General features: G+C 41.9%; 1 protein-coding gene across 2 annotated transcripts in view; it reads left to right on the forward strand.

Moving 5' to 3' along the window:
• MPDZ (multiple PDZ domain crumbs cell polarity complex component) overlaps positions 1–18,159 on the forward strand; it is a 571,809-nt gene that overhangs the window by 357,786 nt on the left and 195,864 nt on the right. For both annotated transcript variants that reach the window (XM_030194291.1, XM_030194292.1), the window contains one exon: positions 6,006–6,110. In XM_030194291.1, coding sequence (XP_030050151.1) covers positions 6,006–6,110 — 105 coding nt within the window. The remainder of the gene's footprint in view (positions 1–6,005; positions 6,111–18,159) is intronic.

Here is an 18,159-nt window from a genome sequence, read left to right on the forward strand (position 1 = left end):
AAGGTCATCCTGCACATTCCTTAATCTTCACTTCCCTAGTTGTAAAGGTCTAAAATACAAACTAACGCACGCGTCAAACTTTTCTTACCTGGGTACACAATTATGGAACGCATTGCCGCGCAACTTAAAAACTACTTATGAACTAACTAACTTTCGCAAATCCCTGAAGACCCACCTATTCAACAAGGCATACCAATAAGATCAGCAACTGTAAACATAATACAACGCGACCTTACCTATTATCAGAACTGTTTTTGTTTATTTCTGCTTGTTTGAATCTCGATTATGCTATTTTCTGTGGCATCTCCACCTTACATATTATCAGTATTGTTCTACTTCTACTTATATCTACTTGTTTAAATTTCGATTATGATATCTTTTATGTAACACTAACTGCCACCTCCCAGTCTGCTATCTACCAATAACGATACATTGTAAGCCACATTGAGCCTGCAAAGAGGTGGGAAAATGTGGGATACAAATGCAATAAATAAATAAATAAATGAAAGAGTGAGAACAAAGATACTTAAGACATAAGTTGCATGCTTATTTTTGACAAAATCTTTTTTTTTCTTAAACCCTAACTTGAGTTTTAAGAGTCCAGGACAGCCAGCTTGCTTCCCAGGTTTTATTATTTTTCACTAAGAACCAGATGTGCAGCCTCCCAAAGAATGCATTCTCTTCTGCTTCTCACTCCACCTTGCCAGGAGTTCTTACATTCTGTGCTATAATAAAAGCCAGGGCTTCGCACTTAACAGCAGCTGCTGCTAACATCTGCTGTCTGATTATGGAGCTGAAACAGAAATTCACCTGCTTTAACCTAAAGTGTAGAATGAATTTCTGATCAAAGAATAACAGATTGATTGCAGTTACATTTTGCCATTCTTGTTAATAATCACTGCTATAGACTCTAGTAAAGAGCAGATGCCTGCTTGGGGAGGTGTAGATACAAGAAAGAATGGGGGGAGTGGGAGAAAGAAAAAAAGAAGGTGCCTACCCCACTTTTAACTACATATGTATGCATCTCACATTAAGCACAAGACACTGACATTTGTTAACACCATTGTAAAAAGATGCTGTATCGTATGCTTCACATGCTAGATCTTCTCCAGCACCTGCTGATCATCAGTTCCTCTTTTATGTGTGAGTATTGGTGATTCAAAGACTCATTATAGCTGTATGTTGCAACTTGTCTGCAAAATCAGTTAATGCTTTAATAACATCTGATTTCATATATACATCCAGATACAGGTGTGTATATTTGTGTGTGTGTGTATATATATATATTTTTTTTTTCTAATAAAGCTAACTTTTACATTAAAAATAAAGTATTGATTCTGACACTGTAAACAAAATTGGAATAAACTTATTTTTTCAAGATTTCAGAATTTGTTAGTACTTTCTGGCCACAGAAGAATTAATAAAAACTATGGGCCCTGTTTACTAAGGCACACTAACATTTTTAGTGCACTCTGCCGCTAAAGACACCCATATATTCCTAAGGGTGTCTCTAGTGTTACCACGTGCTAACTTTTAGCACATTCTAAAAACAGCGTGCCTACAGCATGGCTTAGTAAACAGGACCCTATATGTTAATCTTTTGCTAGTGAACACTAAATGATGCATACCTGACTAGCCTGCTAGCTGGATGAATATAACTGTTTTTATCATCGTCCCCCTCCCGCCCTACATGGCTAGAGGTTCTGGGTTTCATAATTCTTCTTGATTGATATTTTTATTAATTGGTTTTACCTAATGTCTAGGGTGATTTTTTTTTCACATGGAGTTGATCATCCTATTATTTTTTGTTGCTTGCTTTATATTTGAAATGTTTGCATACTTTCTGCAGTTGCTTTTTATATTCTTTAATTGTGTTTATCATATTCTTTCCAACTGCTTTCCTTCAGATTGTCATGATGAAAAGCCACAGGTTTCATCTTAGGTGACCAAGGAGATGTAGGTAAATGGAACAGATTCTTGAAAAAAAAATCCCAAAGACAACATTTTGCTCTTTCTATCATAAGTACATAAGTAATGCCACACTGGGAAAAGACCAAGGGTCCATCGAGCCCAGCATCCTGTCCATGACAGTGGCCAATCCAGGCCAAGGGCACCTGGCAAGCTTCCCAAAAGTACAAACATTCTATACATGTTATTCCTGGAATTATGGTTTTTTCCCCAAGTCCATTTAGTAGTGGTTTATGGACTTCTCCTTTAGGAAACCGTCTAACCTCTTTTTAAACTCTGCTAAGCTAACCGCCTTCACCATGTTCTCCGGCAACAAATTCCAGAGTTTAATTATGTGTTGGGTGAAGAAAAAGCTTCTCCGATTTATTTTAAATTTACTACACGGTAGTTTCATCGCATGCCCCCTAGTCCTAGTATTTTTGGAAAGTGTGAACAGACGCTTCACATCCACCTGTTCCACTCCACTCATTATTTTATATACCTCTATCATGTCTCCCCTCAGCCATCTCTTCTCCAAGCTGAAAAGCCCTAGCCTCCTTAGTCTTTCTTCATAGGGAAGTTGTCCCATCCCCGCTATCAATTTAGTCGCCCTTTGCTGCACCTTTTCCAATTCTACTATATCTTTCTTGAGATGCGGCGACCAGAATTAAACACAATACTCAGCAAATGACATCAGATAGGTATAAATTGGTCTATCTGATATGTTCAGTTTCTCTTAGTCTGTGCAACTAAAGGAGTATCAGCTGCCAGGAGTAGATAACATAGGGCCCCTTTTACAAAGCGGCAGTAAGCCCAATGTGGGCTTACTTACCACTCACTAAAAAGGAAATACCACTGGGCTACCATAGCAGCACAGCAGTAGTTCCCACCCCTAGCGCTCATCATATCCAGTGCTACAAAAATATTTTTATTTATGAATCGCTAGTGTGTACCCAGCGATAATCGGACAGTGCTGCTCGCTGCCCAGTTACCGCCAGGATAGCACAGGAGCCCTTACCCTCCTCCTCAATGTTCACTTGCCACACAGACCTACCTTTTATCTGCTGCTTGGTAAAAGGAGCCTTCAGTAGACTATGGCAAGTGAAGAGCAATTGACCCATTCAGTCTGATCAGATTTGTGTAACAATTGTCTTTTTTTTTTTTTTTTTTTTAATTTGTACTTACACTCTTGTATTTTCTGTAATTTCACCTCAATGTACCTTTTTTGGGGTGAGGAGGTGAGCAGGGACAAAGTGGCACTTACCTACTCTTTAGGGTTTTCAGCTCAGCTGGAATATAGTGCCTTAAATCTTCATTCATAACTGTACAGGGATATCCCCCTCCAAACACACAAAACATTGTTTTGTTTTCTATTTCTTTCCAACTCACCAAGCCCTATCATTGCAGCAACAATCTTGGGTCATGGACTATTTACCAGGGCTCCTTTGAGAGCAATGTTGTTATGGGTTCAAAATCCAGAGACAAAGTATCGCTGCAGAATGATGACAAGGACACCCTCTCCCAAAAGGTTCTGAATGCTACCATTGATTTTTCTTCTGATACCGCTTTCTTCTGGGTCTGTTTTAAGATAAATCTGTCAGTTTATGACAGAGAGGGAACTAACATTTCTGGAATATACTTTAGGAGATGAGGAAAGAGATTTCAATTCCAAGAAAAGATATCCATGTTCATTCCAGGTTTTTATTTCGTTGCTGGTAAATAATATATCCGATATGGGGAGGGTATAGCTTGGGCCTAGACCTTGAGAACATCTTTCAATGAAATTGTAAAAGTTTCTGTAGGAAATATCTTCTCTGATGTAAGGGGAACCAGCATTCTGAAGATTCCTGTATTTCTTCAGGTTCTTGATATGTTCAAGTTTTCTTCTTAGTGCTACTTTGTCATGTACCAACAGAACAGCCTACGTCTGTAAAGATTTGTTTTAGACCAAATGCAGATTTCTTTCTTTTTCATATGTTGAAGACATTCCACAAAACAAATTTACCATAGGTATCGTTCTTTTTTTTGTGCGGCCCTGATTGTCTTCATTCTTGTTTGTTGCAGTTAATAATTTGATTTAGTACTAACTTTATCTTCAGAAAACTGAAAAGGAAATAGTTTTGCAGTTTCAGTGGAAAATAGTTACTATATTAGGAAACCTATTGAATTTGTGGTTACAATTTTGTATTGTTAAAAAAATAGCATGTCATGTTTAATTCAACCAATTCATATGGGTGCTTTACTGGAATAATTGTAAAATTCTGTTTTCTAAAGCTAGTATTTTGTGATTGAAAGCTCTGTCGGGCTTAGCCAGCTGTCAGCCTCAGCAGTCACTGGCCTCAATTTGATGTGTCATGTGTCAGAGTCTTGTTTTCTGCTGCTTTCTTAGCACTATAGAGGAAAATGAGAAGGTAAAGTTGAGGCCAGTGGCAGCTGCAGAATACAGCTGGCTAAAACTTGCAAAGGTTTTAAATGTAACTTGTTATATATATATATATATATATATATATATATATATATATAGATAGATAGATAGATAGATAGATAGATAGATATAGAGAGAGAGAGAGATTTTTCTCTCTCTTTATAGATCTATCTATATATGTGTATACATTGAGAGAAATGCAGTGAATTCTATAACTTATTAGGTTTCAGTAGCCAGTATATAAAAACAAGTCATGTATTTCTGCTGGTTAACTCTTCAAGTTCCTCTATCCCCAATTACACAAAAGACAAAGATGAGTTCCATTGGACTCAAATCTCTTGACCTTTTTGGATATATTTGAGATGTGTGAAGCATAAATGTTTGGAGCTGATAGAGTTTTGAAGGTGTTTCTTCACAAATTAATGTCTAAACTCTGAAGAGAGAAACCCGTATTAGTTTTAGTTTTGTGTGTAAGTACTTTTATTGTCGTGGTAAAAGCAGTTCCCTCAATTTTTCAAAATGTTTTGTGTCACAAATGAAACTTTAAAAAAAAATGTATCTAGACCATAGTAACAAATACGGTGCCTGCGGCTGTTTATCTGGCTCCTACTAATCTGCTTTGGACAGCAGTCAGAAAATCCAGGTGCCAGGCTTTGGCAGATATTCTTTGTGGTGGCATCGGGCTTACTGGCTAGTTTCCAAAGCCGTTAGGTTAGTAGCAGTGGAGACACCACCAGCTGTGCGACTTGATTACAGCCCCAGAAATACCAGAGAATATTGTTCTCAATTTTGAGTTGTTTTATATTTACAACTTCCTTCATGGAAGCCGTTTTATATCCTAGAATAGCTTTTTATTTTGCAAATACATTGTTTGGGACTCCATATTTCCTTGTTTTTTTTCCCCAAAATTACCATGATTGATAGTCTAAGAAGTTGATCAAGTGTATATTTAACATATTAACACATAGATTATACAAGTACGTAGAGTTCACATTTGCTGACTTTACCATCCATTCTCCATATCACTGTTGTAATTGTTATTGAATATATTAATCATGTTCCTAATTACACACTAAATTTACTTTCACTGCATACAAGAAACTTAGACTTAAAAAAACAGAGATCTGAAATACTGAAAAAACCCTGAGGAAAATCATCAATCAAAGTCTAAGTAAATTACCTATGCAGATATCAGAGCTGCAGGCCTATATCTATCCTTATATATATATTTTGGAATATGTTTTACTGTATTCAACTTGTGCATATAATTAGAATGGATACGTGTTGACATTTTTAATTGCTAAGTAGGATAGAGTTTGTTCTGAAAATGCAGGTTCAAAATGTGATAGAATTTTTTTAATATAACTGCAAGGATATTTATAGGGTTGTGAAGCTTCCAAGATCTTATCAATTGTGAACTGATGTTGTAGAATTACTACTGTGATAATATAGCATCTTAAATTACCTAACTAGTTTATATTTCTCAAATTTAGGTAATACACAACATTTTTTGCAACAGAGGAAATATACATTGATAATATTTTAGTCTTGCTAATCCTTGAGCTGCTCAGCTCACCCAGAAAATGATACCATATTATTATTATTATTTTGTATTTGCTTTTTTTTATTCTAGTATTACATATGTGCCAGGACAACATCTGGAAGAGTACAGAAACTCTATGGGACAGAATCTTGAAGGAGCTGTTTCTTCAGATCTGTTCTCTTCACATTCTGTCAGGTAAATTAGATATCATGTCCTTATATATTTTTCCCCTTCTGAAATTCTTTCAACGGGGTTAGTTTTGAACTGTAACAGTCCTGTAGCACCCTATATTCAAATTATAAATAGCAGATGGTGCACAGCACATAGATATCCATTCCGCCATACATTTTAAAATCCTGTTCTAAAATAATAGGGGAAACTTCAGACATCCCAACTTGAAGGTCTGATTTCCTATTTGAATGTTCTTTTTAAAATGCCTTTCATTTAGTTAAAGAACAAAAAAGTGATACTGGGACACTTTTTCAGTGTTTTGTCTTTCATTTCACACTGCCAGGGTGACCTGCAGCAGGGCATTTACTATCAGGGTCGCTGTAAGATGACAGTTTTTTTGTGGCTGTTTTTCTTCCCATTGAGGATGCAAACCTCATGGGGTTGTATGTCATTTATAATGTAATAACCTATTGCTGACATATATCTGCTGTTGGAATTGTATTGCTATAAAGGCATTTCAAATATAGCGGATAGTTTCCAAAACTACATACGCCTGTTCTCTCTGTTCAGCTAAAAGCATACATGGACTTTCATGCATGGGCCTTTGTTTGTCAGGCTGAAAACAGATGTTCCAAAGCAAACTTACAAAGGCGCTTAAGGTTTTAAAATGATATGCTGTTTTAATAGTGGGCCCAACATACACAAGTGATTTTGTGTCTGCTGATTTTCAGAGGGGGATAAAACTGCAGCATGTGTGGTCTACATTTTGAATAATACGGGCTACTCAAAATTAACCTCAGTAGTGCCTACACATTCACAATTTGTTTAATTAAACATGATGGTTCTGCTTTGTGTAAGCTTGATGTTTGGTTGAGAGTGATGGTTTATATGCTTTCTGTAAGTTTACATAATGTATACGTTTACATAATGCATATGTTTTATGTGTGTGATTTTTTTTTGCTTAATACACAAAGGGAATAGTGTTTGTTTATTTTATATCTTTGATATATCACCTAATCTGTGCGGCAGGCCAAGGCAGTTAATAAGTAAAACCATGTAAAGAAAGAGAGCAGTTAAAAACATGTTAAAGAAAGAGAGTAGAACTCTATATTCAGTGATAGGATAGATATAATTATTCAAACCGAAATAGGTTAACACTAAATTAATAAAATTGTAAAAAGACCAAAACAAATAACAGAATGCGTGTGTGAATATGAGTATGGGAGCCAAACAGGTGGCGAAGGGAGATGACACCTGAAAAGTATTATTATTCAGGAGATATAGGCCACTAAGGCAGAAAAGAGGCTCAACAAAACACGTTGATCAAAAGAGCACCACTACAGCATAATCCGTCAACTATTGCTATCTAGCCGCACTGAAACTGAATGCTGTAAACCCACAAGTCTCCTGGAGACTAGATGCTGCTAAAAGGATCAGAGTATAAACTGCTGGTGAAGAACAGGCCGGGAAAGTTGGTGGTGAATTGTAGCCTAGCAGAAGTGTGCTCGTAAGTGGTACCCATATGCAATCCAAGAAGCAGTATGGAGCAAAAATACAATATCCTGCTTAGTGCTGACACAGGGTATTCCATGGGACCCCTGGCTCTGCTCAGAACATCTTACCAACCTCCACTCCCAATTCTGTTCTGAATTAGATAACGACCCCATCATTGGTTTTACTTACCCCACTTCCCATTCCCCCTCTACTCATCCCATCCTTCTCTTCTCTATCTCCCCTTTATTTTACTCCTCCTTACCCCTTTACTCCCAAATTATACTATCCTATCCTGTCCACCCTCTATTATACTAATCATACACTAGCAAGTTCAACTTATAATGTTTTGAAATTTCTATTATATGACTTTGTATTTCAAATTACTATACTACTACTTAACATTTCTAAAGCGCTACTAGGGTTACGCAGCGCTGTACAATGGACTAATTGTCAAGTTGGGGCAGTCTAGATTTCCTGAATAGCAGTTACCTGAGGATAGGCTGAGGCCTTCTTCCAAGGGTCCTGTGTTTCCCTCCTCTTCCAGACCTCACTTCTGTGAAGCTCGCAGGTATTGCTCGGGGCGCTCTACTAGGTTTTCTCAATGTGCCCGTTTTCAGCAGAGGAACTCCTTTCACTCGGACAAACGTTCCACAGCGGCTGGTTCAAGGCCAGGAGTTCAGGGGCGTCCTCCACAATGATGGGACGCCGGTCCACTCCTCAATTCCTGCAGTAGGAGGACGTCTTTCCCTCTTTCTAGAGGAGTGGGCCAAGATTACCTCGGATCAGTGGGTCTTGGACCTGATCAGAGAAGGTTACCGACTGGAATTCGGTGCCCCGGTGAGAGACGTGTTTGTGGAGTGCCAATGCGGCACTGCCGTAAAACGGGCGGCGGTAAAGGAGACCTTACAAGTCTTGCTGCACCTTGGAGCGGTGATCCCGGTGCCTCCCGCCGAACGCAGCTGCGGCCACTATTCCATTTATTTTGTCGTGCCTCGAAAAGGCTGGTCTTGCAGACTGATCCTCAATTTACGAACAGTCAACGAGGCCCTCAGAGTACGACACTTGCGCATGGAAACCCTGTGCTCCTTCATTGCGGCGGTACAGCCAGGAGAGTTTCTCACGTCTCTGGACCTAAAAGAAGCATATTTGCACAATCCTATCTGGCCCCCGCATCAGCGATTTCTCCGGTTTGCGGTGTTGGGACAACATTTCCAGTTTCGGGCCTTGCCTTTCGGCCTAGCCACAGCTCCCCGTACCTTTTCCAAGGTAATGGTGGTCATAGCTGCCTGTCTCAGGCGAGAGGCTATCAGAGTTCACCCTTATCTCAACGACTGGCTCATCAGAGCGGATTCGGCAACTGAAAGTCGTCTTGCCACAGCCAGAGTGGTGGCAGTCCTGCAGGCACTAGGCTGGGTGGTCAATATACCCAAATGTCACCTGACCCCCCTCAGTCTCTCAAGTATTTGAGGGTCCGGTTCGACACGACCTCGGGGTTTGTCTTTCTCCCCGACCAAAGGCGGTGCAAGCTTCAGAATCAGGTCCGTCTGCTCCTGCGGATGCCTCGCCCGCGAGATTGGGACTTTGTCCAGCTGCTGGGGTCGAAGACGGCCACCTTGGAGGTGGTTCCTTGGGCGAGAGCGCATATGAGGCCTCTGCAGATTGCCCTGCTTCAACAATGGTCTCCGATTTCCCAGGAATATCAATGCAGACTAATGTGGCTCCCTGCGGCCCTGCTCAGTATGGAGTGGTGGCTTTCGACAGGATGCTGCGTCAAGGAATGCCGCTTGCGCTTCCTTCTTGGTGCCTGGTGATAACAGATGCCAACCTTTTGGGCTGGGGAGCGCATTGCCAGGGAAGCTATGCTCAGGGTCAGTGGACAACTGTGGAAGCGGGGTGGTCCATCAATCGCTTGGAACTGAGAGCGATATTCCAGGCTCTTATGGCCTTTCAAAAGACTCTGAAGGGGCTTGCTGTCCGGGTCCTGTCAGACAACACAACAGCGGTGGCCTACATAAATCGTCAGGGCGGCACTCAGTGCAGGGCCCTGGCCGCGGAGGCCGCACAGATTTGCCACTGGGCTGAGCTCCACCTGCAGCTTCTGTCAGCAGCTCACATAGCAGGTCAGAGCAACGTGCAAGTCGATTTTCTCAGCAGGCATCAAATCAACCCGGCAGAATGGGAACTGGCAGAAGAAGTTTTTCTTCAGATTTGTGCCAAATGGGGGACACCCGGAATGGATCTAATGGTGTCCAGTGCAAACGCCAAAGTGCCTCGCTTTTTCAGCAGAAGGAGAGATCCTCACTCGGCAGGGTTGGATGCTCTGGCTCAACCCTGGCCCTCGGGCCTCCTGTATGTGTTCCCGCCTTGGCCCTTGATAGAGCGAGTCCTACTTCGGATTCAACTACACCGGGGTTTGGTGATTCTTATCGTTCCGGATTTGCCAAGGTGACCGTGGTATGCGGATCTCCGTCAGATGATTGTGGAGGCTTCATTTCATTTGCCCCTGGTGCCGAACCTGTGGGTTCAGGGCCCAGTGTCTATGGAAGGATCCCTGCCGATTTGGTCTTATGGCCTGGCTCTTGAGAGGGCGCAATTGAGAGACAAGGGCTATTCTAACAAGGTCATTTCCCCTCTCTTGCAGGCCTCAAGCTGTCCACTGTTACGTCTGTGCCGTGACCACCCTCAGACTTACCCTGTTTCTGGGAGTCAGTGGCTGTGCTGGCTTCTGCTTGTCTCTGTGTCTGTCTCTGTCTTAGTTTATCTCTGGCTCTGTGTGCTGATTGCCCTACTGAACCTCACCTGTGTGTGCTATGCCTTTTCCAAGATGGCTGCCGCCGACTCCTCTATGCCAGTATCCAAGATGGCTCCCGCTGGGCTGACTTCTCTGTGTGTCAAGCCTCTGTTTGGATGCAAGGTGATTGCTGCAGCTGTGCCTCTGGTGTGGAAGGGCTTTATTAATCACTTAGAGACTACAGCCCGGGCCTTTGCATTTCATCTAGGGCCCTGGTGTATAGAGTGCTCTGTACACTGTTTCAGTGTTTGCTCTGTGTGAGTTTCTCTGTTTGACTAGATAGCTTAGGCACCGTGTGGCTTGTTAGCCTGTGTATAGCTTTGCTAGTGCTCTGTGTTTGTTTAGACTAGCCAGCTTAGGCACCGTGTGGCTTGTTAGCCTGTGTATAGCTTTGCTAGTTCTCTGTGTTTGTTCCTAGGGTTAGACTAGCCAGCTTAGGCACCGTGTGGCTTGTTAGCCTGTGTATAGCTTTGCTAGTTCTCTGTGTTTGTTCCTAGTGTTAGACTAGCCAGCTTAGGCACCGTGGGGCTTGTTAGTCTGTGTATAGCTTTGCTAGTGCTCTGTGTTTGTTTAGACTAGCCAGCTTAGGCACCGTGTGGCTTGTTAGCCTGTGTATAGCTTTGCTAGTGCTCTGTGTTTGTTTCCAGTGCATGACTTGTTAGCTTGGGCACAGCTTTGTTGTTAGCTGGTGTATAGCTTTCAAGTCTCCTGAGTGTGCTCTATGTATGTTTCTTGTGTATGACTGGTTTGCCTGGGTATAGCGTTTCTATTAGCCTAGCTACAGTTTACTAGTCATTGTGTTTAAACCTGCCGACTGCCAGAACCCGGACAGTCCCTGCCTGTCGGCCTTGCCTGCGCCTAGGTGCCAGGGGGCACTCCTGGATCTTCATTCCTGCTGTTCCTGCTTGCAAGTTCCAGTTCCGGGTTTTCCTGTAAGTCCTACCGGCTGCCAGAACCTGAGGGCTCAACCCTTGGGGAAAGGTGGTCAAGCGTAGGTGAAGCCTAGGTCCAGTGTGTTCCAGTCCAGCGGGTTTCACTCCTGTATGTTCCAGTCCTGTGGGGCCCTCCAGTGTGTTCCAGTCCAGTGGGCTCCACTCCAGTGCGCACCCGTCCGGTGCGTTCCAGTTCCGAGTGTTCCGGTGTAGAACTCCAGTCCGGGGTTCCGGTCCAGTTTTGTCTCATCTCTACCTTGGAGGTGATCTTGCCTGCCACTGCCGCTCCACGGTAGTGGCCCATGGGCTCACGAACCCAGTGCTCCCGGGGAAGAAGCCTGACAGTATGCCAAGGTCCTCGAGCACGCGACATCCACATCTGCAGCTTATGCTCAGATCTGGCGCAAGTTTGAGGCGTGGTGTGTTTCAAAGGCAATCACTCCCATGCGGGCTTCTGTCTCGCCGGTGCTGGACTTTTTGCAGGATGGCTTACAAAAAGGCCTGGCTTACAATTCCCTGTGGGTTCAAGTGGCAGCATTGGCATGCTATCGAGGGAAAGTCTCTGGCTTGTCCTTTGCTGCTCATCCGGACATTGCCCGATTTCTCAGAGGGGTGCTTAGGCTCCGTCCTCCCGTGCGGTTGCCCTGTTCGGCCTGGAACCTGGGGCTGGTGTTGAAGGCTCTCCAGTGTTCGCCCTTTGAGCCGCTTAAACGAGCTTCGGAGAAGGATGTGACTCTCAAGACAGTCTTTTTGGTTTCCATGACATCGGCTAGACGCGTGTCTGAGCTGCAGGCGCTGTCCTGTCGGGACCCTTTTCTACAATTCTCGGAGTCCGGAGTAACGGTATGTACAGTGCCTTCCTTCCTGCCTAAAGTGGTTTCAGCGTTTCACCTGAACCAGCCCATTTTTCTTCCTTCCTTTTCTAGGGAAGATTTCCCAGACTCCTTTGGGCAGTTACATCTTTTGGATGTCCACAGGGTGCTGTTGCAGTATCCACAGATGTCAAATGACTTCAGGACTTCTGATCACCTTTTTGTATTGTTGACAGGTCAGCAAGTATCTCCTCATATGTCTTGTAACGCAAATCCCATACCATTTTTGCAGCTTTTCTTGCACCGCTTCAATTCTTTTTACATTCTTTGCAAGATACGGCCTCCAAAACTGAACACAATACTTCAGGTGGGGCCTCACCAACGACTTGTACAGGGGCATCAACACCTCCTTTCTTCCGCTGGTCACACCTCTCTCTAGGCCACTGCCTTGTCACATTGTTTCGTCGCCTTCAGATCCTCAGATACTATCACCCCAAGATCTCTTTCCTTGCCTGTACATATCAGACTCTCACCGCCTAACACATACGTCTCCCGTGGATTTCTACTCCCTAAAGTGCATCACTTTGCATTTTTTCGCATTGAATTTTAATTGCCAACATTAGACCATTCTTCTTGCTTCTGCAGATCCTTTTTCATGTTTTCCACTTCTTCCGGGGTGTCCACTCCTTTACAAATCTTGGTATCATCCGCAAAAAGGCAAACATTACCTTCTAACCCTTTGGAAATGTCACTCACAAATATATTGAACATAATCAGCCCCAGCACCGATACCTAAGGCACTCCACTACTCACCTTTCCCTCATCTGAGTGAATTCCATTAACCACCACCCTCTGGCGTCTGTCCGTCAACCAGTTCTTAATCCAGTTCACCACGTCGGGTCCTATCTTCAGCCTGTCAAGTTTATTTAAGAGCCTCCTGTGGGGAACCGTGTCAAAAGGTTTGCTGAAGTCTAAGGAGATTACATCTATAGCACGTCCTTGATTCAGTTCCCTGGTCACCCAGTCAAAGAATTCAATGAGATTCATTTGGCACGATTTACCTTTGGTAAAACCATGTTGTCTCGGATCTTGCAACTTATTGGCTTCCAGGAAATTCACTATCCTTTCCTTCAGCATCACTTCCATTACTTTTCCAATAACCGAAGTGAGGCTTACCGGCCTATAGTTTCCATCTTCTTCCCTATCACCACTTTTGTAAAGAGGGACCACATCCGCTGTTCTCCAATCCCACGGAGCATCTCCTGTCTCCAAGGATTTATTAGACAAATCTTTAAGAGGACCTGCCAGAACCTCTCTGAGCTCCCTCAAAATCCTGGGGTGGATCCCGTCCGGTCCCATGGCTTTGTCCATCTTTAGATTTTCAAGTTGTTCATATACACTCTCTTCTGTGAACTGTGCTATATCCACTCCATTCTCATATGTACTTTTGCCAGTCAATCATGGTCCTTGTCCAGGATTTTCTTCAATGAAAACAGAACAAAAGTATTTGTTGTGGAAAATGATACCTGGCATAGCACCAGACTTGGTGAAAAGAAAAATTACCCATTACTGCTGATGGCTGCTGCTGAATAGACTGTGGCATGCTCACTCTGACAGGGAGAATTTGTTTAATAATGCCTTGGGTTTATTTTTTGTTTTTAACAAGTTCTCAAGGACCAGGACCAAGACTAAGAACCATTTCCAACCCCAGACAGATACCACAGAAATCAGAAGAGTAGTAGGAAAAAAAGAACTTCCTTGTTGAGAAAATAAGCTAAACAGCCCTTAGCGACCTCCAGCGTGAGAAGAAGCAGCAAAATAGTGCTGAAAAACCTGGCCATAGAAGCATCTCCTTTTGCCAAGTTTTTCCTGACAACCGCAGCTCTTAAGCCACATGACTGTAGAGTGACAGTTCTGTTTATAATTAGGATCTGCCTCACCCATTTGGGCAGCGGAAGCCATGGGCTCTCTGTACTATCCTAGAGAGAACTGCAAATCCCCTCTAGATACTTAATTACCCCAACCTTAAATCTGCTCATGACAGGCTTACACCATCAAGGCAGTATAGACCCTTGTAATTAGAAAGGAACCCAGTATTCAGTGGATATAATAAGATAGTTTATTACAATCTTGCCAATGGCAGTACAGGCAAGTTAAGCATTCACATAATGGGGCAGCATATCATGGCACATCCTCTCTCTCTAGCCTTCTGGAGTCTTCCTTCTCTGGTCTTCTTCTCCTCTTGTCTGCTCTAATACCCCTCAAACTGCTGCTTATATACAGTTTTGGCCCTATTCATTTCAATGGACCCCAGCTGTCTCAACAGGGCTCCTAGCCCTTATCAGTTTAATTAAAATGACTTCACATGTTCCCAAACCTTTCTCTAGCCCCCCCTTTGGATGTTCTCACCCGGGGTGCCGCTGACCCAGTACTATCTCTACATAACCATAGCAACTCTTGCTCATGACGTCTTGCAGGTGCCAGTCTCAGGATTGTTTATAGAGTAGATTGCCCCCACCCTTGCCAGTTCTCAATTACCTCATTTCAGCACTTGCCACAGTGAAATGTAACTTTGTCAAAGGTGATCTCTTATTTTTACAAGCTAGCTCTCTTTTATATCAGAGATGGTTTTGATTTTAAGAGGCCTAGCTCTTATTATGAGCCATTGGCCTGTATTTTACTGAGAGCAAGGGCTAGCATAACTCTTCATTCCCCTCTTGCCAGGCCCCTCAGAGGGGGCTGGCACACATGACTATTAGTGGGTGTGGCCGTCCTTTCCAGAGTCCTGTGGGGGGGAATGTATAGGGATGAGGTGACAGGAGTGCTCTGTCATGACGTGGGACTTAGGCTATAGCAAGAGTCAGCATGTGGATATATAATTATATGCTGGATGAAATGCAGCATTAGGTTTCCCCTTTTATCATAACCAAGGGGCCTATCTATCTTACACCCACCCCTCTAGGGCGGAGCGAGACTTGGAAACTTGTGAAGTCAATTAAGTCTAGGTACCATACAATGGAATCAATAAGGTTGAGTGTATATGATTGCAATTAACTAATATATACAAAGCTGATGTTGGAAGGCGGAGGAAAGACATTTTCAATCAAAGTTTATCTTTAGTCAAACTTTGAATGTGTAAATATAGCTAAAACTGGTGTTAATAGGGAACAATTATTTCATTTTAGCATTCAAAAAGGATTAATATTGGCCAAATAATGAATAACTACTGCAAACTCAGGAGCATTATAATTACAAGTATTGCAAAGGGTAAGCTATGGGTGTTATAGGCCTACATTATATATGAAGGACCTGCTGCTTGACCCACAGTAGTCTTATAATTATGGGCAAGATAATAGTGTTGTAGTTATGAGCAAGACAATAGTTTTGTAATTATTACACTCAGAGTTTTGCCATTATCTTACTACTGGGTGTAATAGATCTAGATCATATATGAAGGCACTGTTGTATTATAGTGTTTTTGGAAAATACATAGGAACATAATCTTCTTCTTCCTTTGTACAGAAGATAAAGCAAATGTGTGTTAAAGAAATGAATTGATCTACTTCATTTTCTCTTGATGATTAAGAAATCATCAACAGTAGAAAACAGTCTGCTTAGTTACTATTTGAGGTCCAATGATGAAAGGTACAACAGTTTAAAAATGGAAGGAAAACAATCTAAACCTGTCTATACAAATTGGCAAAATGTAACAAACTAGAAAGAAACATATGATAGTTCAATTAAACAGCATAAGCAGAATGAATATCTTCCTTAATAAAAGAGGTATACTTGCGTTACATGCATTAATAGGTAAAATAAATAGCAGTGGTCCTACACAAAATTTATGATGGAAATGTAGTTTGCCTTGTACTGAGAGTAGTAACAAGGAGGCTTAAGACAAACCTCTGAACATAGGGAATAATGTACCAGACAACAGTATCAACACCTGATTTAGTAGCTAATTCTGTTGACTAAGGCAGAAAGGTCTTGTAATGCCTTTATAATGGAATCATCAGTGTCAGTATTACTGGGAATGTTAGTATAACAATGATTTCTGGCTTTAAATTGATCAAGTACCCCTCTTGATAGTAACAATAGAGGATGAAAAACCAAGGATGCCACCCACTTTGACCAATGCTGTAAGTAACATACCAAAAATATACAGGTTCTCTGATAGAGGGTCTGATCGTTGGATGTGTAATCTGTTAATTTTAATTTGTCCACATCCCTGGAAAATTTCAAAGTTATCAAACAAAACAAATGATGATTCGTATTGTCAGGAATAATAGAATTAAATAGAATTAAAAAGGGCAAGTAAAGATTAGATATAGGGTTTCAGTTAAAACAGAGTAAATCAACTGTTGGGGTACCTAGGGTGGATTTTTGTGATTATTGCTATGTATACTGAAAAAACCTGTGAGTCTTATCAAATGTATAATAGATTAGTCCTGGAACCAAAATTAGGAATAATAGAAGTACAACAAGTCCCAATACAGTTGTTGGAGTACAGAGTACAGTGTCCTCTTGTGGGTAGATGGACTTGCATCACATGGTTCCACTGGAAAGATGGCAAGTGCAGTAGTAGGCTCTCTTTGACGTGCAATGTTCTGTTCAGGTATGGTGGTTTCTTCCTGTAAGGTAATGTCTGTAGTTGTCAGATGCTTGGAAAATGTTTTTAGTCCATCAACTTGAAGTGGTGGCGGAGGCTGCAGAACCAGTGGTAACTGCTGAGCTGGTGGTGATGGCTTGAAAGGGACTGAATCAGCAGCCTTGTAGATGAGGATATCTTTTAGGTGGACCCAGGAAGTGTGGCCTTGCAACTTGACTAATTTGGAAGGGTCCTACGTAAATAGGGATGTAATACTTCCGGTGAACCAAATCTCCAACTTTGAGAGCTTTTGGATGACTGGTGGCAGGGGAAGGGCTATCATTACCCTCCCCTCTTCTGACTGAGATTTCCTGTGAAAATCGAAGACAGAAAAAGTAATGATATTGGGTAACACATCGTAATATACAGAATATTGGTCAGGCAGGTGGTTATTAGGATTAGCTTTAAGAAGGCACATATTGTGGCCTGGACAGATCTAAAAAGGAGACAGTTTAAAAAAAAACTGATGGGGTGGCTCGAAGAGCTAACAAGGCAAGTGGCAGAGCATTGAGCCAATTTTTAATTCCATTTAATATAAGTTGTCTCAATGCCTTCATATATGATCTAGATCTATTACACCCAGTAGTAAGATAATGGCAAAACTCTGAGTGTAATAATTACAAAACTATTGTCTTGCTCATAATTACAACACTATTATCTTGCCCATAATTATAAGACTACTGCGGGTTAAGCAGCAGGCCCTTCATATATAATGTAGGCCTATAACACCCATAGCTTACCCTTTGCAATACTTGTAATTATAATGCTCCTGAGTTTGCAGTAGTTATTCATTATTTGGCCAATATTAATCCTTTTTGAATGCTAAAATGAAATATTTGTTCCCTATTAACACCAGTTTTAGCTATATTTACACATTCAAAGTTTGACTAATGATAAACTTTGATTGAACATTTCTTTCCCCCGCCTTCCAACATCAGCTTTGTATATATTAGTTAATTGCAATCATATACACTCAACCTTATTGATTCCATTGTATGGTACCTAGACTTAATTGACTTCACATGTTTCCAAACCTTTCTCTAGCCCCCCCTTTGGATGTTCTCACCCGGGGTGCAGCTGACCCAGTACTATCTCTATCTCTACATAACCATAGCAACTCTTGCTCATGGCGTCTTGCAGGTGCCAGTCTCAGGATTGTTTATAGAGTAGATTGCCCCCACCCTTGCCAGTTCTCAATTACCTCATTTCAGCACTTGCCACAGTGAAATGTAACTGTGTCAAAGGTGATCTCTGATTTTTACAAGCTAGCTCTCTTTTATATCAGAGATGGTTTTGATTTTAAGAGGCCTAGCTCTTATTATGAGCCATTGGCCTGTATTTTACTGAGAGCAAGGGCTAGCATAACTCTTCAGTTCCCAGCAAAAAAAGCCCAAAA

The sequence above is a fragment of the Microcaecilia unicolor genome, chromosome 2 (assembly GCF_901765095.1).
Source record: "Microcaecilia unicolor chromosome 2, aMicUni1.1, whole genome shotgun sequence".
In the NCBI taxonomy this organism is placed as follows: Eukaryota; Metazoa; Chordata; class Amphibia; order Gymnophiona; family Siphonopidae; genus Microcaecilia; species Microcaecilia unicolor.